Genomic DNA, 21244 nt, shown 5'->3' with positions numbered 1-21244 from the left:
TTTTTACAGCATAAGCATTTATTTCAATAAGGCTACATAATATAAACATTTTAATATGAGAAATAAATATAATATAAAATTGCATATGAACAAGTTCAAGTGTTAATATTTTAACAATAAAGTCGTAAGAATTTAATATTTGCTATGTGAATATTCAATATTAAACAGTGTTAATAAATCGACAATGATCATAAAGTAATTTATTAAGAATGCTGTTCAAACAATCAAAATAGACTTTGCAGCTCTGATAAAAATAATTTCACTTGTTGCACTGCTGTAATAAGTAAGAGTGTATCGTTCCATTATAGTAACAATGACTATCATGTAAATACGCTTTCAAAACATACATATACTGATACACACATCGCTCGCAATACTTGCACACATATTAGGCTAATAGATAAATGGTACAGAACACTAAGTGCGCGTATTTTGTTTTTCTAGACTGAAGAGTAGGCCAACTGTACAAATTCTCATATCTATAACACGGTCATGAGAGATAATGGCAGGCGAGGTTCTAAAACTGGACTAACGTGTGGACAGTCCAAAGTGCTTATCGCACGATCAAGGAGTTTGCCATTTTCACAGTCTATATGGTACCACTAATTGAGACAAACTTGGTTTATATAAGTAATATAGCCTCATATACACATTATTATCAGACCCCCCCCCCCTTTTTTTTTCCACCTGATAGATGTGCCCTCTGAGAACTGCAATACTAGTAAAACAGTTTTGAAGAGAGACATAACTCTAGGAGAGTAGATTACAAATGTGTTAATTATGTCAAAGAGAAAGAAAACCAAGAGATATAAAATAGTTTGTTACTATACAAAATATCTAATACTTTATTAAAGGTAAGTTAACAAAATTCAGAGGATTCCACTTAAAGGCTACACTTCCAATGTTTCTCTCAACTCTTAGAAGTCATTGTTTACATATTCAGTTGCTATTATTTGCTACCATTTATAATTATATATATGGACAGAGTTAGCACCGAGATGTAGGCCATTGTGAATAATGAAAGCATGTTTAGTTCACGGCAGACACATTGCGGTATACATACGCGTGCATATCTGTCTATATCAGAAGTGTACATGTTGGGTACTACACCAACCCAAAACACTCCATTCGAAAAAGTAACAAGTAGTTTAACATTCAACCGCAGCACGGATAACCTTCTCCCAGGAACCCTCTTCCACCACTGGTCCACAAAACAGACTGGATCATATCGATCTGAGCTTGCTAAAACATGAAATATGCGATATATACAAGCTATTTAAAAAATAGGAACACTTGCAAATGTATTTACTCTTTAGACTTAGCATTCACTCTTCCCGGTTACGCATCTCTAGCTGAATCTCTTGTCCATCTTACAAACTCTAACCTTCATGTATGGTTCATTGATGATTAGGCCTACTGTATTGTTTAAACACAAATAACACAACCACACTTTCTTATTTAACAACAGAAATTATGATATATTATAAAATTCTTCATTATGCACAATGTCTTTCACAAGGGGGTGAGGTTGGCACGGAGAATTACAAGATCTTCAAATCCTGTTTCCGGATTCTTTCACAAATTAGAAAATTTCGATACAATTTAAGAAGTATCTAAGTGAAATATTAAATAAAGTGTTGCAGCACTGCAATTTTATTTAGATGGACGTTCACTCCCAGTCACGGTGTCCCACGAAAGACTGTTGCAACACTCGCCTTATCCCACAAAGCACCAGGTCTTTAAATCCCACGTCGACCTCTCGTTCAAGTTGCCTTGGGTTTCACAGGAGTCAACACACATTTTTTCATCTTGGTATCAAAATGCTGAAGCTCTGGACACGCTTCCACAGTAGGACCACCTGAACCGCAAGTCACAAATTTCTCCTTGTTGTACGGATGGGCCAGTTTGTCTCCTTGCTTTCCTTGGCACATGTTGGCTGCACACAGACAAGTGACTAAGTTATTTTCGAATTTGATTTATTATTTTAAATATAAACCATTGATAAAAAATTCAAATAAAAGCGTACAAAAAAATAATTAAATTTTTTAACATTAACAGCTCACCATCCAAAATGACCATGACCTTGCGATCAAATTTCAGCCGTTCTATGATGCTTTTCTGTAAAGCAGTCGCTTTAGGCCCAGCCTCAATACGAGCAATTATTTCAGTCCCGTTCCAGTTGACTTCTGGCACCACGGAGTACCTACATACATACAAATCGTAAGTGTAAATATTTTAAATCGTGTCCCTTTATCTTATAAATTATTGACTTTTTGAAGAAAAATGATTATGTCGTATGAATATATTTGAGTTAACAAAGTCGTAAAGATTAATTAGAGATTTCAACTCTTCTAATTCATTGGTGGCTTTCTTGCTAATTTAAGCCACCCATTCCAGAAATATACATCTTATTTGTAAAGCAGGAATATATTTTCTGTAACGTTCTTACTTATTCTCCACCATTATAGCGCAGTCCTTATACCAGGAGGTCGTTCGTTCATTTTTCGACACAAAAGGCAAATCTAAATGATTAGAAAAAAAAAAGCATGGATTCATTTAACGTCATTATTTATGGGAAATAATTAGGTTTGCTAAAGAAATAGTCATATTGGTGTGAACTGCAGATGTTTGGGTGCTATAAACAAATAGCCCAGAATGAGGATGAGAAAAAGAGATATGAAACAGTTGTAACTATTATGAAAAACGTTTCGAGATTAATAAACTGATTATGGTAAAACATAAAGGTATGAAAACTTAATAAATTGTACTAAGAAAAAAAAAACACAAGCCAAACGGACCTACGAAACCTTTGACAATGTCATGCACAATGTGGCCAATCATTGGGTTCCCAGCATCCCATGTTGTTGTAATCCACACTGTCTGGCCAGCAAAGATGTCGTCAGGAAAACTTAAAACTGGTTTTTCGGGTTTTTCTGCAAATATTAAAAATGTAGGCCTATAGATGTTTAATATTCAGACCTCTTTCGGGCGCTTTCTAACGTTGGAGAGCTAATAGAGACAAAAGTGATATGAGATTGAATAAAAAATCAGGTTAATATAGTATCTAAGACCATCGATATTCGGATGATGTTGCTCAGCTTAAGTATAATTGGACAAAAGAAGCATCCCCTCCCCGCCAGAAACAATTAAGCCTCAGACAACTGGGTACGTGACAGCTCTTTGATTTTTCCCTTAAATACCCCTTTTTGTTTGGGCCCCGGTCTAGAGTCACCCCCCTTTCCGGCGTCGGACTTGACAGAAAATAAAGACAATGTCAAGGAAGAAAGTCTTTATCTAAACATTTGAAGCCATGTCCCACTAGAGTTTGGAGGTCATAAAGCACCGAAGCATAACTGATAAATATAGTAGAGTAATTAAGTAAAGCACTCTGAACATGCAAAAGTTTAAAACACACTTTTTTGTGTGTACATATGACACAGGATTAAAATATATTTTTATTTTTTTTTAAACTCTCTGCGTAGAGAGTTGGCAGCATGATGTAGCTACCAAAACTAATGAATTTAAACTTAACCTAACAAAATAAATTTTTAAAAAAGGACAGCTTGGTTAAGTCATAGTCATCACTTACTTTTGACATCTACGTTGAAAGTCCTGGTGAAGAAGGTGCTATTGACAATCACCTCACACAAGTATCTGCCTTTGTCCTCACACATAGCAAACTTGGTCTCCAGCACCAGGTTCACCATCTCATCGTCTCTGTGTAAGGTGAAGTCAGACATCCTGGAGTCTATAGGGATAAAAGGCCACTCGTCTCTTTTTTCTACTCCACCTGATCAGTTAAAAAATTAATTTCTTTTATATAATGAAACAGACATTAGTTTACTATTTACATATAATCTTTTATTTTATCATCATCATTCCTTTGGGTTCCACATGGAACATAGGGCCTCGACAAAAACACGCCACTCTCCACGGTCTCTTGCTAGTTTTTCCTTCCCAGCTCTTTCCGGTCCTCTCGGCTTCCTCTAGTATACTGCGTCGCCATGTTCTTTTTTGGTCTTCCTCTACGTCTTGTTCCCTGGGAGTTCCACTCAAAGGCCTGTCTAGCTCTGTTGCTGTTATCTTTTCTAAGGGTGTGACCAATCCATCTCCACTTCGTCTTTAAGATCTGCACCTCTATCAGTGTTTCTTTTTCATTGGTTTAAGTAGAGTGGTCGGCCTTACAGGATTCGTTCGACTTTCCCTGCACAGCTTCATAAGTCTCCTTTGTGGAGCTCTACTCTCGCCTCTGACAATGTTTAGTGTTTGTGTTTCTGTTCTGGTTTCTATAACACTTATTTTTTTCCGTGGACAGCCTATCGCACAACCCCTAAGTCCCGGGGAGGGGGATGCACCTTTTGTCTGGCCTCTTTCCTAACAGACCTGTCCGGCTTGGTAGTACCTTCCAGGAGTGATGAGCTCCCGCCGGAATAGCTCTGAGGGTCATTGAGGCACGCAAGCTGTCACACCACGGCAAGGTAAGTGCATCAGGTGATAGATCTTTTATTTGCTGTCTGGTATTGTTCTCCAAACATAATTGGCCTACCAAAACACAAGACGTAAACATCACCCTTTTAAATATATGCATTTAAAATTGGTAACAAAATTTTACTTTTTACATGAAACTTCCAAACTCATTTATTTCCACTTCTCTCGGAGTGCTTGCATACAGACGATGAATGATTGACGACCTTCACCTTAATCTCCTGCCTTGAAGGTTTGAAAAAAGAATGCTAGGTAACTTACCCAGAAACTCCACCGAGAAGTTGTTGTCTCCTTCATAACGTGAAATGGCCATGTAAGTCCAGCCCCAGGCTTCCTTGGCGGAACAACCAACTTTCAGACCCTGGCTGACGCTCATGCCAATCTCAGCCACCACATCATTGGCGATAAGTACGACTGGAGAGTGGATAGGTTGATATTAGATAAGTATATCTGGAGCGTGGATAGGTTGATATTAGATAAGTATATCTGGAGCGTGGATAGGTTGATATTAGATAAGTATATCTGGAAAGTGGATAGGTTGATATTAGATAAGTATATCTGGAGAGTGGATAGGTTGATATTAGATAAGTATATCTGGAGCGTGGATAGGTTGATATTAGATAAGTATATCTGGAGCGTGGATAGGTTGATATTAGATAAGTATATCTGGAGCGTGGATAGGTTGATATTAGATAAGTATATCTGGAGCGTGGATAGATTGATATAAGTATAACTGGACTATTGATTGGTTGATATAAGAGAAATATCACTGGAAAGTTGATAGGTTGATATAAGTATAACTGGAAAGTTGAAAGGTTGATATAAGTATAACTAGAGAATTTATTGGCTGATATAAGATAAGTATAACTGGATAGTTGATAAGTTGATAAAAGGATAACTGGAGAGTTGATAAGTTTGCCGAAATTTTTTATTAAAAAGATTTAAGATTTTAAAGGATTCTAACTCGTCTTTGCCATCTGCTATAAGGCTAAAGTTCTGTATAACGACTGCGAACAAAAGTCTTTTAATTTCAAAAGAACAAATGCAACAACAGAATGGAAAGTTGAAAGAAACAATGTTAGCAAATAATACTTAATATTACAAGAATAGACATATGATTACAAGATTTACTTAATCGGAACTCTCTTCAGTCAAGAACTATTTCCATTGGAAAGGGGACTAATTCGGCTTATCCACATCAGTCAAGTAATATTTCTTTCCTTTGTTTGAGATACCAAACAAAAGGATTTATTACCAATAGTTAATTAATTAATTGGTTAATTTTTTAAAATTGACTCTTGTGTTGTCAGGTACATGAAATAATTGTGACAAATTTCGGCTTGATCCCAGATTGGGTGTGGGAGAAATAACGTGTACACATTTTTGGCAGACAGATAAAGTGAGTTGATATAAGCTCTGTGAAAATGGGCAACTAACTGTAATAAAGGTGGTTTAATATGAAGATTAACTTCCACGAATTGCGATATTATTAAAATGATAGCTTAATTCGTTTCTCTTTGGTTGAAAATAAGCAACATTCAATTGAGCAACCTTGACATTGTTTAGATTACAGTGAAAACATCCAATTGTAAGCTTTGGTCAAGCTGTCTTGTATGTTCTGCACAGGTCGTTTAGATGGGGAAGCTAGGCCTAATAGGAAATATGAGTATAAATGTTCATAAACACATATTCACGTGGATATTAACAAACACACACTCATACACACATACACGCATACATAGTGCGTGCCCATTTTAGGCATGACCCAATCCTCTTCCTGCGTCCTCAATTGCTATCAATGGCAAAATAAAGATGCATGACGCGTAGGACGTAATCATCTTCTTCTTTGAAGCAACGTCTGTAATGCATACGATTAGATAAGATAAATGGATGATCCCATAATGAATGATCCCATAACCCAACAATGATTTCATCTTACTTTTTGGAGGCTTTCTAGTTGTCGGTGGCGGCCTGGTCGTCAGTGCAGGGGGCGCTGCGGCTATTTTAGTTGCTATGGCTGTGGGTAACACTTGTGGTGGTGGCATGTCTCGGAAGGCTGAATCATAATCAATGCCACCTGCTACGTTCGATACTTCAAACGTTGGTCCGTCAGGTCCGTCTGCGTTCCCTCCGGCATAGAATGCTGAAAAAAGTTTCACAATCAGTTGAGCTCAACAATTTTGTGTTATTTACGTTTTAAAATATAGTAAATGAGGAGGTTGTTTTACATAAATGCGAAACTTGCGGATTATTTTAAAGGGAATTGTTATTGTGTTAATCGGGACAAGGCAAATTTAGAAGTTTCTCTTGGTATCGGTTTAAACTCACATTTACATCTATGATATGTCCTATAGCACAGTGGCGTCGCTATGGTAGGGGGAGAGCGGGGTCCAAATTCGAAAGTCCCCCCGGGCACCCACTTGAGGGGGGCTCTTAAACAACTGTCCGAATTTTTTTTCACATTAAATATTAAATATTACGCCTCTGCAATTATCTGCAATGTAATTTTGCTATTCAAGTTGTCATTTAAGTTAGTGATCAAGTTTCATGTATTCCACACAGATTAACTCTTTCCGGCGAAGTTACTCTCAGGTAACCTGAGTTATATATTATTAAGTTATATGTTTATGAAGTACATTATCTCATGTCATGATGTCGAATGTCAAAAAGCAGAGGGCCCCTAAGGAGGTCAAGCCCCCGCCCCCGGGCCCCCAAATCCCTAGCTACGCCATTGCTATAGCAACCTATTTGAAGTTCAAATGTTGAATATTACGTCATCAGAAAAAGCGTCCTTTTAAACCAAGTAGGTAAAAAATGTTAACAAAGAAAAAGTTACCGAATTTGATTGTTGTAATTTCTGTGTTTATTTATTTTATGAACTCAGTGGAAGTTCGTGGCGTTGGAAAGATGTGTGGGAGTGTGTAATAAAGAAATATGTAGACAATTATATGTAGGTAGAAAAAGAAAGTATGAAATTAGGGGCTTAGAATTAGAGTTAGGCCTAAATTACTTTTTGGGTATACCTGCATACTGGTCCACCAGGGGCGTCGTTCGAACAGTGGTGGTGGTCAGTCTTCTCATTAAGCGCCTTGTTGCTGTTGAAGATCCTGTTCTAGCCATGGCCTTAGAAGTGGCTGCTTCTTGGGAAGACTCTCTGCCTGAACTTGATCTAGTCCCCGACGGTCTGACATTTGTTGAATCAGTAGGCCTACTTTTGGATTGTAGGCCTACATCGCTGTTATAACTTGCCGATTCTTTAAAAAAAATATTATATATATTAAATTTTCCCCTTTCAGACCATACGGTGTATAGGGCAGATGATGTAAAGGTCATCTGTTTCTGTGGTCCACGGTTAACGAGGGTGTCATGTTGTCAGCATAACGACCAACCGCATTTATATTTCCCCAACTAATGTCAGGTACCCAGAGGCGCCCTAAAAATCAGTTTTCACTAGGATTCGAACCCGGGACCCTCCTCTTCGGAAGCCAAGCTTTACCGCACAGCCACCGCAGCATGATGATATTGTCTGTCAGGCACTGGCGGATCCAGAACTTTTGAGTGGGGGGGGCGATTTTTTTCCAAACCCTAACCCTAATGCCCAGTAAACCCTAACCCTATGCATAAACGTGCGTATATATATATATATAGAGAGAGAGAGATAGATAATAGATAGATAGATAGATAGATATAGATATATATATATAGATAGATATGAGAATTTTTCAAAAGCAGCATTTCTCAACCTTCGGTGAAAAACAAAATAAGGTTCTCTTGTGGGGTTTTCTTGCTTTTTTCATTGCAGAAAAGTATTCTCCTGATATTTACAGCTTATTTTTCATCAATAGAGTTCGGGGCGAAGCCCCACCGCCAAAAGCGTTTTCTTGCATTCTTCACTGTAGAAACGCATTCGCCTGACATCTACAACTCATTATTTATCAATGGAGTTCGGGGCGAAGCCCCGACGACAAAAGCGGTTTCTTGCTTTTTTCACTGCAGAAAAGTATTCTTCTGACATTTACAGCTCATTATTTATCAATGGAGTTCGGGGCGAAGCCCCGCCACCAAAAGCGTTTTCTTGCATCCTTCACTGTAGAAACGCATTCTCCTGACATCTACAACTCATTATTCATCAATGGAGTTCGGGGCGAAGCCCCGCCCCCAAAAGAGTTTTTTTGCATACTTCATTGCAGTAACTCATTCTCCTGACATCTACAGCTCATTATTCATCAATGGAGTTCGGGGCGAAGCCCCACCGCCAAAAGCGTTTTGTTGCATTCTTCATTGCAGTAACGCATTCTCCTGACATCTACAGCTCATTGTTCATCAATGGAGTTCGGGGCGAAGCCCCGTCGCCAAAAGAGTTTTTTTGCCTACTTCACAGAAGAAACGTATTCTCCTGACCTAAAACTCATTATTCATACTATTAAAAAATTACCTTTTGAATAATGTTGTACTTGAAAAATATTCTAATATGAATTTATAGGCCCTTAATACATTGCAAAAAATCCGATTTGTTCCTTGAAAAGATAAGATATCCCACATATTTAGATTTTGGCTTTGAGGATCTCCGCCGAAAAAAAAATATTTGATAAATAATATTCAATAAAATCAAAGTATAAATTGTGAGTTATAGTCCCAAATTTATTTAACTAGAAAAATATCAGATTGAGTAAAGGTTAGAAAAAGGCGACTATGAAAAAATGATTTGGGTTTAGAACTCATCTCAATCGTGACTCTTGTACTGAAAAATTTCGTTTGAATTCTAATTTTTTGAATGCAAAGTCTTTCTTAAAATAGTTATGATAAATTCATGTGAAATTACATAAACTCTGTCTGGAAATGGAAGGGGCGGTAGAGTGAAAACGATTAATCCTCGCTCCTTTAATAATTTCTGCTAAAGATTGCATTTGGCATTAAAGAATAGGGGTGTGGCGACTCGATATAAGAATTTAATTTATAGTATATATAAATTATATTAGTGACAGATATTTTTGTTTTGTAATTTCCTAACTGTAATACAAAAAGAAAAAGTATTGGTTTGTCCGATGTGGGAATGGCGATTGCATGAATCGCCCCTCCCACCTGGTACAACCCTTTTTCATTTAAATTTTACTAATGATAAAATTTTAGATTATAGTGTGGTACGACATAATATACAATGAGTTCACATATCAATATGTAGTTTATATTATATAGATATTCAACTAATTTTGTTCACAAACTATGATTCTCCATAAAAATAGGACCGCCCCCCGCCCCCACTCAGAGGGCTAGAGTGGGGAGGGCAGTACATGCAATTTCCCCCTCCCCCCAACCTCACCGAAACGGCCAAGATACAAGAAGGCGAGCGACATAATATAAATCTATATATTAATTCAACTAATTTTGTTCACAAACTATGATTTCTCCATTAAAGTAGGACCGCCCCCCCCCCTCAAAGGGTTTAGGTGGGAAGGGCAGTAGAGATAAATTGGCAAACAGGGAACGACATAATACAAAGATCGGTTAAAATATCAGTAACAAGTTTTAATCACATAGATATTTAATTGATTCTGTTAGCAAGCTGTGATTTCTACAAAGAAATTGGACCGCCCCCCCACTCGAAAGTTTATAGGGGGGGGGGCGGGATTGATACCATCGCCCCCTCCCGACCCCACCAAATAGGCCAACATACTAGAGGGGGGGGGGGCGAAATAATCTAAAAATAGGTTGAAATATAAATAATTAGTATATATTATTAACATAAGTAATGAATTCGTATACAAATTGTGTGAATTCTATACTAAAATTCGTCCGCCCCCCCCCTTCAGGTGGGGGTCGGCCGAGTGGGGGGGGGGGGGCGATCGCCCCTACCGCCCCCCCCCCTGGATCCGCCAGTGCTGTCAGGCAGCCTTTTTTCCAGCTGAAGACGCTTATGCTAATTTGTCTAATATTGGATTGTTTGGAGATATTTCAGTATATCGGAGAGAAGAAAAGGATTCTAACAGAAATTTATGAAAAGTTTGAAAAATTAATTTGCAGAAAAAAAACTACACCATCTTTCATTGTTGATCAAAAAAGTTAGAACAGCCTCGAGTAATGAACACACACACACAAATGAAAGAGACTGTAAAATCAGTTTTTTATGTAGCATAATAGAAATAAAAACTTTTTATTTACTATTTATTATTTAAGAAAGTTTGCTTTGTTTCCAATATTTTTTCAACCCTGCGGCTAAGTTCATAATCAAGAACATTATTTCCAGGTATGACAACAATAATAACCGATATCATCTCATTAATATAGCTACCTAGATATCAAGAAGGCTACAGTTTAAAATTTGACTCGAGCTGAGCACGGAAACCTCCCAGATAGTGACAAATATCCCCCCCCCCCCCACGTGTTCACAAAAGAGATTGTAGACCAGGCATGTCAAACACGGCGTTCGGGGGCCGCATGCGGCGCGCCACCACTTTGCATGCGGCCCGCTTGGCCAGCTCAAAAATTATCAAAATAATATTAGAATATTACACTGGAAAATAAGAGATAACAAGCTACTTGAATTGAAACAAGTATTTGTTAAGCTGAGCAACGGCAATGAGTCTGCAGTGAAAGCAAGCTACATTTTGTCAAACTTAATTGCAAGCCATAGCAAATCATTTAGTGAATGTGATTATTTTATGAAGGAGTGTGTCGTTAAAGCTGAGATTTTTTTGCACTGCGTGAAGAAAATGTATTGTTTCTGAACATGAAAGGTGAACCTGTTGAACATTTCCAAACTGACGAATGGATTCAGGATTTTGCATTTATAGTTGATCTCAATGGTCACCTGCAAGACTTGAATTTGAAACTTCAAAGTAAAGACAAAATTGTCACAACTGCGTGTGATCATGTCAAGTGCTTTCAAGCAAAATTACGACTGTGGATAAATCAAATATGAATAGAAAATCCTGTTCACTTCTCAACATATCAGGAACTAAAAAGATTAAATACGGTTGCGACATTGGGTAAATATGTCCTACACCTGGAATCGTTAATAGATGCTTTCAATGACCGTTTTCTTGACTTTGTTTCACAAGAGCAAGAATTTTCGTTGTTTGTATCTCCATTTTCATTTGCTTCTGAAAATGCTGCTTTAATGTGCAACTAGAGCTGATGGAAAAGCAGTCTGGATCTTTATTGAAAGCGAAGTAGATAGAAGTGGCTGTTCCAAAATTTTACAGTCATTTACCTGTAAGGAACGTTGAATTGCTTAAATTTGCAGCCCGAATTCTTGCTATGTTTGGAAGCACTGATCTCTGTGAGCAGTTCTTTTCCATAATGAAAGCTACAAAAACACCTCCCCGTTCGAGATTATCAGTGTTGTCATTGCTGAAAGTGTCAGTGGCAAACAAGCTTCAACCAGACATTTATAAACTTGTATCCCAGAAAAAATGTCAAGCATCAGGACAAAACAAAGAAAATAATGCGTAATCATAGTAATTTATAATTACCAAATAGTAGTACAAATTTAGCTAACTATGGGACAGGTATGCCATTAAATAATGTATTCTGTTGTATTGTTTATCATCATCATCCCTCCTTTGAGTTCCTCATGGAAAAAACACGCCTCTCTCCACGGTCTCTTGCTAGTTTTTTGATGGTTTCCCAGCTCTTCCCGGTCTTCTCTGCTTCTTAAAGTACACTGCGTCGCCATGTTTCTTTTGGTCTTCCTCTGCGTTTCGTTCCCTGAGGGTTCTACTCTAAGGCCTGTTTAGCTCTGCTGCTGATATCTTTTCTAAGGGTGTGACCAATCCATCTCCACTTCCTCTCTATTGTTTATAATTTACATAAAACTAGTAAGCTTTTTTGCAACTGATTTTGGCTGCGGCCCCTCAGGTCATAGTAAGTTTTTTATGTGGCCCATACACCTTAATGAGTTTGACATGCCTGTTGTAGACTATAGTGCCCTAAGTATGCTATAAGTATGTAAAATGCGCTATACAAAAGCAATTTAAAAAAAAAACACTAATAAATATAAAGCCATGCATCAATCTTAGAAAAGTAACATTTGTTGTGAGAATAGCACTTCTTGGCAATTTTTTGAATTAATATAAAAATCCCGATTGTTGTGATAACCAGATTTAAACTTATAGACTTCGGATCCGAATGCCGAAAATGCGTTGTATGTGAAACGTAAATATCATTTATTGTAAGACTTAAGTAGGCTATGACTTACTGTTTGATTTCGTTGAAGCAGACGAGAATAGGGGCCAAATTGATGAAGAAGTCGTTAATTTCCCCGGCGGCCTAAGGACATCAAAGCTCATTGGTGAAGCCGGGGTTCGAGTAGTTCCGACACCAGGGAAAGGCAATTGTGTCGCTTTGGCAGACGAAACAGCATTATGAGAAAGGGTTGAACCAGACAGGCCCCTGCCTAAGGAAAACGTGGAAATTGTATGCTGTTGTGTGTTTCGAGTGTCCGTGGCTTGATGGTCAGTGGGCATGGTGGTCAGATCAAGGCTCAAGGCATTGGTCAGTTGATAATATCTGGAAAAGGTGCCTTGTTGTTCTCGAGAAGTTGGCATCGGGTCAAGCGTGTTCCCTGTGCTTCCGTTGGCGCCACGTGGTCTAGAGAACGAGTTCCTTGTCACAGAGGTTTGTTCATGAATATCTCCATTACTGTTCAGCTCTTCGAAACGGCCTGTGACGCGAAGGTATGGGTTTGATCCCGAATCAGGACTACCTAGATTTGGTTCTGCTGACTCAGGTTGGTTATTTCCCTGTGGATTTAAAGGATCGAATGTAGTAGCAATGGGAATGCCACTTTCCGATGTAGAAGAAGAAGACATTGATGACGTTAGAGTGCCTCCTTGGGATGTTGATGAAGACATGGCGGACGTTGGAGATTCACTTCGATCTATTGGATATGTAGTTTTACGTGACAAGCTTACTCCATCCAAGTTGCTCCTTGACACCGACATGTGTAGATTACTGAAATCTGTGTGGCCTCGAGTTATGGGAGACAAATCGTCGCCCAATTTCGTATGGCCTTGATCTGTTGGCAAACGGTCTATCCCCGGTTCTGATTGGCTCATTTGATTGAACGATTGTAACGAGTCATTCCTTCCGCTGGTGTTTTGGTTGGAACGATCGCGGGCCAACTGATTATGAGTGCTGTCAGAGTCAGCGCTGCTACGTGTTATGTGCACGTCATTGGCTTTTAATGAAGTTCTGAGATCATTAGTTGCACTCTGAGGGGACTTAGATGAGAAGGGATAATTGTTAGAATGAACCTCATCATACTCCTGCATATCCAACGTCCGATGAGGGGAAAGATTCTCCGTAACGAGCTGGTGTATATGGTCCCTTTCTTTAGAAGTCATCCAGTTTGTATTCTTATGGGATTCTTTATTGTTTTCGCTCGACCCCAGTAAACCTGAATTTAAAAAAAAAAAAAATTATTTGACTCTGAATCAGTCTAAGGAGAATTCATTGCGAGAGGTATTTTTTTAAAAAGAAAACTTGCAAAACGACATTAATTGTTTAAAATAAGAGGTGCTCATAACTTTAAAATTGAATTTAAAAGAAAAACTATGAACAATTTTAAATATTCATGAGATGAAGGCGAATTCATAAACAGCAAGTCTTTTTTTAATTGGTGTATCCGGTGTAAAGAATAGGGAATACATTTTTGGTAAATTATGCAATTTTAAAATCATATAATATATTTGCGCAATTATAATAATCTAAACACAAACAGATTACTATGAGTATGAATACTTAGCCTTTATATTAAAATAATCTAATAGCTTTTCAAAGAATTCATAAAATGCCGGGTTTAACATACATTCGGATTCTGTTATTTGAGAATGAGATGACCTTGGAAAAATATAGACAAGACTTTCAAATCATTAATATTAAATTAAATGTCCCTACAATACGATGTTCACACTAAAAAATAAACCATCCCTTTTGATTGTGTGAAAGTTCACCACCTCCTTGCCCTCTTTTGAGTGTAACATTCAATATAAAAATACTCTCAAAGTGACAAAATACAAATTATATACATAGATATGATTGTTTTGATACATATTTAGTGTGGGAGTTGTCTGACCTGTGTCTACGTGTATATGAACTACTATCCCTACGATGATGCCTGCTATGACCAACACAGAGACCACCAGGATGACCAGAGCGATGGTGTTGGTTTTTCTTGCGTCCACACTTCGAACTGACACGCTGTTGAAAAGAAAACAAAAAGATATTGATCTAGAATTTAGAAACTTTTTAAAAAACTTTATCCCCCCCCCCTTTTTTTTTTCCCCTATCAATATATATTGACTTGAGTCAACACATGATGAATAAATTAGGCATTTTGACTTGGCAACATCGCCTAGCAGCGACATAGTTATAAATCTAATATCTTTAAAAAAAACAACATTTGTGCTGGTATATCAGGAGGAGGAGGAAGATCTTCTTCCTCGTTCTCATTTTCATGTTGGAGCGTTCAGGTGACTAGAACAATATTTGAGATGAACTGCGCAGTGGTTTACAAATCAGGGAGCTCTCCGTATATTTTTCTTTCTATTGGGATGTTTTGGGGCCAGTGTCTTGCTCGGGTCTCCTGGTAATGAGATGAACTGTGCAATGGTTTCCAAATCAGGGAGCTCTTCATATAGTTTTCTTTCAGTAGGGGTGTTTTGGGGCTTGTGTCTTGTTTGGGACTCTTGATAAAGAATGCAGTTTTGAAGGACATGGCCAGCATTCTCTGGTGACACTCCACATGGGCAGATTTCACTGGTTTTAATTTTGAGATCCCGCTACATATGTTGTCTCAAACTGTTCCGTCCTGAGTCGAAAGATAAGACATTGATCTTGTCGGGATAGCTTATAATAGGCATCATCTTTCTTGTGATTCGGATGAGAGCTTGTCCATTTCTCATAATTAATTGTGTGTTTGTTCTCCCACACTTGGCGAGTGTGTCAGGAAGATGAAAGTGAGTCTTTGAGAAGGAACAGACATTTTGGTTCCATAGCTTGGACAAGTCCGATAAGAGCCTAAATGTATGGAGGCAGACGAGAGAAAATCAAACATTAAAAGTGCGTGCTGGCAGCCAGACAAAGATGAACACGTCGTCCTGGTCCACTACAGAGTCGGGCACTGCCCAATAGGCGCATACTTAGGGCGATCCGGGGAGAACTAGAACTCCCTCGATAACGCCACTGCAGAGAGGACAGTGAGACAATGGACCACATTTTCACAGAATGTCAAGTCTTGCTCTAAAAGAGGACGAGGTTTTGAAAGAGAGAGAAAGAGAGAGAGAGAGAGAGAGATGAAGAAGAAATCTGTGACGGCTTGTATTGGGCCGCTTCATTCTCTTTTACTGCTGCTGCTATTCGAGGGCTTGGCTCTGGGGTAAAGATCTGCTGTGGGACCAGACGTTCTCCAGTTGGTACTTTTGTCACCTCTATGCATTGTTGCCAAGTCGGATGTCCTCGTCGGAGCCTCTCCATGCTTCGTCATATTCTCTTAAACGTCTTCGCGCCATAACCATTTTACTCCAGCGCCACTATTACGTTATAACAAGTCATGTTTTAGTCATCATTTGTTTTATTGGGCCTAAAGATTCAAACTCCACCTGGATTAACTATTACAATTATTTGCACGATTCGTGATATACAGATTGATGCAATCTAAATAATGTTCAAACTGATAAACAAGATGGATGGATCATCGAGTGTTTTCAAGTGTTCGGGAGGGGGGAGGAGGGGGAAGGCTGATCAGAAAACTATGAAACTAATATAATGTACTCACTAGCTTGTGCCTCTACTCTTTGTGGTGGTATAGCAAGAGGAGGATGACGATGAAAGGGAGGAATTCTGAGATGCCTTGGAGTGGGAGGACAAATCGCTGTGGGTGACGGCCGCCTCATCCTCTTCCGCTGCTGTTTGTGGGGGTGGCGTTGGAGCAAGGATCTGCTCTGGGACCGGAAGTTCTACTGGTGGTCTGAATGGGTCTGTCTCCTTTTTACAGGTTTGTAACAACTGGACAAGCTGTTGGATGCAAGATTTGAAACATAAGTGATGGCGGAAAGTTATAAATTAACAATCACGGAATACACTCAAACCAGTGCACATCCTTTGACGTTTCCTCACGTGTTATTCCAGAAGATACTAGCAGTGTTTGTGCAAATTTGGAGGAGCGATTAGGGACTCTATATAAGCCAGAGAGTTAATGTGAAAGTCAGTTGTAAGTGAGCCGTTACAGTCGATACAGACGATGTAAGACGTGTGCGGCTCTAGTGGAAGAGAAATGTGTACGACTCGATGCAAGTTAACTAGGGTAGAGTTAACTGGAGTGGACTACTGTCGTTAAAGTCTATACAGCGAACTACAGTGGACTTGAGCCGTTACAGTCGATACAGTCGATGTAAGAGTGTGCGGCTCTGATTCGGTAGACGAGTACGACTTGGTTCAGCTTTGGGAGACCTGGAGCGACACTGGGAAGTGTGTCGTTGGTCTGTTCTGTGGAATACGGCTCGATGCAAGTTGAGAAGAGATGAATTGCAACGAAGTGAAGAGATGAATTGCAACGAAGTATAGCTAACTGTAAACTGACAGATATTGTACAGTCTTATACGCTACATGTTACAGTGACGAATTGTTGGAGTTAATAGTCATTAAAGTTATATGAAGCTGAAAGTTGAGTCGTCAAGTTCTTTGCAGTGTTTTTATTTGTGTGCCTACTAATACATTTAGTAAGAAGATTCAGAAATACGTAACAATATTTATATATATATATGTATATATATATATGTAAGTATATATATATATATCATTTTCCTACGTATTTCTTTAAGTACCCTTATATCGCTCCGCGTTTTTTTTTTTTCCATATCCATTACTCTTCTTTTTCGACCTCTATGTTAATGTACTTTGTTGCTTTGACTTTAAGAATATAAAATACTAGACATATGTTACTGTCATGTATCAGTTTTAGAAACCCTGTAATATTTGGTGACTAGTGGTCACTTAACTATTGCGTGCGGTCAGCATGAGATTTTGCTTGGTCAAGTGGACACCTCAGTTGTTCTTAGACTCTCAGAGCGAGAGGAGTGCTATGGATATTTTTTGACAGCAGAGTTATGTATTAGTATTGAAGTTATTATAATTGATTTGAATTCGGGATTATTTTCCTTGGATATGTATAATGTGTGATGGCTGAAGTTGCCAATATCTTTTGTGATTTGTTTCTATGTGTAATAAAATCCATGTCTGCTGACCAGAGTGTTTATTAATAATTCTAAATGTTGTCGTTGGAGAGTTTAGTATATTAGTGTTCTCACGCACCTGCTAATCTAGTGCGTGTGAGAAAGTATTTAGTTAAGAACATTATAGTAATACCAGAAGAGGTATCTACAACACTCAGAGACACATTCGCGTCATCACGTCTGCAACAAAAACAAGGTCGTGACAGTTACCCGCGACCCGCGGGTCTTTATTTGCGCATTACTGTCGATATAGTCACTGAGTGTTTTGTAAACAACTAAACGAAATAATAATGTAATAAGTAAAGCGAATGTGTCAATGTAAAAATAGCGTGAATGAAGCTATCAAATCAAAATAGCTAATCTACTTAAATCCATTTTTTCAAATTAAAACATTTGCTTGTAGGCCTACGTATATTTGATTAAAATTTGAGATGAATAGACTTAATTTTGTATGTTCATGCGTTAAAGTATAAAGTAGATCTTGAGTTAGACATAGATCTAAATCTACACTAATCTAAAGTTAAAAATTTTCTTTTATACAGTTCATTCTGTGTTGCGCATGCGTGACCTTTTTTCACGAATGAATATTAGGCCTATCTCAACACGGCTACGCAGCATTAGCGAACGAATGTATTAAAAAAGCTTTAGAAAAACAAATTTGAATGTTAATTTGATTAAAATATGAAATGAATGGACAATAATTAGTATGTTTATGTGTTAAAGCATAAAACTATCTTTGCGAAAAGAAGTTTTATCATCTTAGAGTTCAATAAGAGTTTTAGACTTAGGCCTAGGAATAGACTCAGTAGAGAGATGTGTTAATGTGTAACCACTTGGTAATGTCTAATGAAAGAATGTTCGCCAGGAAATCTGTAGTCACAGATATCAGGAACTAATTTACGTAAATAATGCTTTTGAAACACAAAATTGAAGGTTAATTTTATTATGTAATGAAATCAATGGATCTTCTTTTGTATTTTCATGTGTCAAAGTAAAAAACTATCTGCCAAAGTGTATTTCTTAAAATTAGATCTAGGTCTAAATCCTTTCGATCTTTTCTCATGTCAACATTGTTAACCATGGCCTAGATCCATAAATACTATAGCTTTAATAGAGTCGGACAACTTTATTTTTTTTGAGGGTCTTAAGTTTGTTTTAGGGCTACAATACATACACTACGGTCTAAGTTAGTACCCAAGGAACATTCCTGCCTAGTTTTATCAAGATTGGTCAAGCGGTTTTGATGTCTATAAGTAACATACATCCATCCATACATACATACGCCTCACATTCTACTTTATAATATAGATAACTAGACATATGTTTACCCGCGACCCGCGGGTCTTTATTTGCGCATTACTGTCGATATAGTCACTGAGAGTGTTTTGTAAACAATTAAACAAAATAATAATGTAATAAGTAAAGCAAATGTGTCAATGTAAAAAAAGTGTGAATGAAGCTATTAAATCAAAATAGCTAATAGGCTTAATTAAATCCATTTTTTTTTTCAAATTAAAACATTTGCTTGTAGGCCTACATATATTTGATTAAAATTTGAGATGAATAGACTAAATTTTGTATGTTCATGTGTATAAAGTATAAAGTAGATCTTGAGGTAGACATAGATCTAAATCTACACTAATCTAGAGTTCTGTGCTGCGCATGTGTGAACTTTTTTTCATGAATGAATATAAGCCTATCTCAACACGGCTACGCAGCTTTAGCGAACAGCGAACGAATGTATTAAAAATGCTTTAGAAAAACAAATTTGAATGTTAATTTGATTAAAATATCAAATGAATGGACAATAATTAGTATGTTTATGTGTTAAAGCATAAAACTATCTTTGCGAAAAGAAGTTTTATCTTCTTAGAGTTCAGTAAGAGTTTTAGACCTAGGCCTAGGAATAGACTCAGACCTCAGAAGAGAGATGTGTTAATGTGTAACCATTTGGTAATGTCTAATGAAAGAATGTTCGCCAGGAAATCTGTAGATATCAGGAACTAATTTATGAAAAAAATGGTTTTGAATAATCTAGTGGATTGGATTTATATGTATGTTAAACGTAGCTAATGATCCTTTCACGTTATTTCTCTTTCGCTACGAAAATAAAATTAGGTTTGCGAAAATGGGTTTACCCGAAGTCGATCATTCTTATCTATTAAAAACGAAAAGAGCGATAGCTTTGTTAAATGAATGGGATTATAAAGTAACAATAAAACAAAATAATTTTTAGTACGCGATTTATGAATGAATATAGATCTAGGCCTTTAACTCGGCTTCGCAGCTTTCGTAAACGAATGTAGCTTTAGAAAACCAAATTTGAATGTTTATTTGATCAAAATATGAAATGAATGGACTTTAAATAATATGTTTATGTGTTAAAGTATAAAACTATCTGTGCGAAGAGAAGTTTTATCATCTTAGAGTTGAATTAGAGTTTTAGATCTAGGGATGGGATTATAAAGTAAACAATTAAACGAATTAATATTTAGTACGCGATTCATTACTGAATTGTCTAATGAAAGAATGTTCGTCAGGAAATCTGTAATCACAGATATAAGGAACTAATTAATGTAAAAAATGCTTTTGAAACACAAAATTGAAGGTTAATTTTATTATATAATGAAATCAAAAGATCTTCTTTTGTATTTTCATGTGTCAAAGTAAAAAACTATCTGCGCAAAGTGTATTTCTTAAAATTAGATCTAGGTCTAAATCCTTTCTATCTTTTCTCATGTCAACATTGTAGACATGGCCTAGATCCATAAAATACTATAGCTGTAATAGAGTCGGACAACTTTTTTTTTTTTGAGGGTCTTAAGTTTGTTTTAGGGCTACAATACATACACTACGGTCTAAGTTGGTACCCAAGGAACATTCCTGCCAAGTTTTATCAAGATTGGTCAAGCGGTTTTGATGTCTATAAGTAACATACATACATACATACCCCTCACATTCTACTTTATAATATAGATCAACAGATTTGTACAACGTAATAGCTAGATGAGGAAATGTTTTTAATGTTCGTCACATAAACGAGTCTTGTCATTAGTTCCTTGTAATTTTTACGTTTCCATTCGTCACCAGTCACTAGTCATAAGCCGAGATTGTCCAGAGATTTCGTTGGTTATAAAACAGTCAGTTGCGCCATGACTCTAGAGCTGGTCGTTAATATAAAGTCGACGTTGTTAGCAGTGTTTATCTCTACAGCATTCTGTCTTAGTTTAGATCGGATGATTTTGTTTTACGCTTTACTCTTTCCTAATTTAACGACATTATCGTATATATAAAGTAGAATGCAGTGGCGTAGCTAGGAATTCGCTATTATTTTGGGGGTCCGGGGGAGCTTGACCTCTTTAGGGGCCCTTACATTTTGACATTCGACATCATGAAATTAGATAATGGCGTAATATTTAATGTAAAAAACAATTTCAAACACACATTTATCCCTCCCCCCTCCTTTAAGAGGCGGCCCGGAGGGATTTCCTCTATAGCTACGCCACTGGTAGAATGTAAGGTGTATG

At 37.4% G+C, this 21244-nt stretch overlaps 1 protein-coding gene across 2 annotated transcripts in view; it reads right to left on the bottom strand.

Annotated features, from left to right (window-relative positions):
- LOC106064896 (uncharacterized) overlaps window positions 1-21244 on the bottom strand; it is a 35797-nt gene continuing 14553 nt past the window's right edge. For both annotated transcript variants that reach the window (XM_056012891.1, XM_013223550.2), the window contains exons 3-13: window positions 16262-16500; window positions 14561-14685; window positions 12683-13882; window positions 7509-7739; window positions 6425-6628; window positions 4747-4899; window positions 3590-3790; window positions 2799-2933; window positions 2450-2522; window positions 2064-2203; window positions 1-1936 (exon numbers count right to left, since the gene is read on the bottom strand). In XM_056012891.1, coding sequence (XP_055868866.1) covers window positions 1764-1936; window positions 2064-2203; window positions 2450-2522; window positions 2799-2933; window positions 3590-3790; window positions 4747-4899; window positions 6425-6628; window positions 7509-7739; window positions 12683-13882; window positions 14561-14685; window positions 16262-16500 — 2874 coding nt within the window. In that variant the 3' untranslated portion in view covers window positions 1-1763. The remainder of the gene's footprint in view (window positions 1937-2063; window positions 2204-2449; window positions 2523-2798; window positions 2934-3589; window positions 3791-4746; window positions 4900-6424; window positions 6629-7508; window positions 7740-12682; window positions 13883-14560; window positions 14686-16261; window positions 16501-21244) is intronic.

Source organism: Biomphalaria glabrata, chromosome 15, assembly GCF_947242115.1.
Source record: "Biomphalaria glabrata chromosome 15, xgBioGlab47.1, whole genome shotgun sequence".
In the NCBI taxonomy this organism is placed as follows: Eukaryota; Metazoa; Mollusca; class Gastropoda; family Planorbidae; genus Biomphalaria; species Biomphalaria glabrata.
This window is presented reverse-complemented; position numbering and strand designations above follow the sequence as displayed.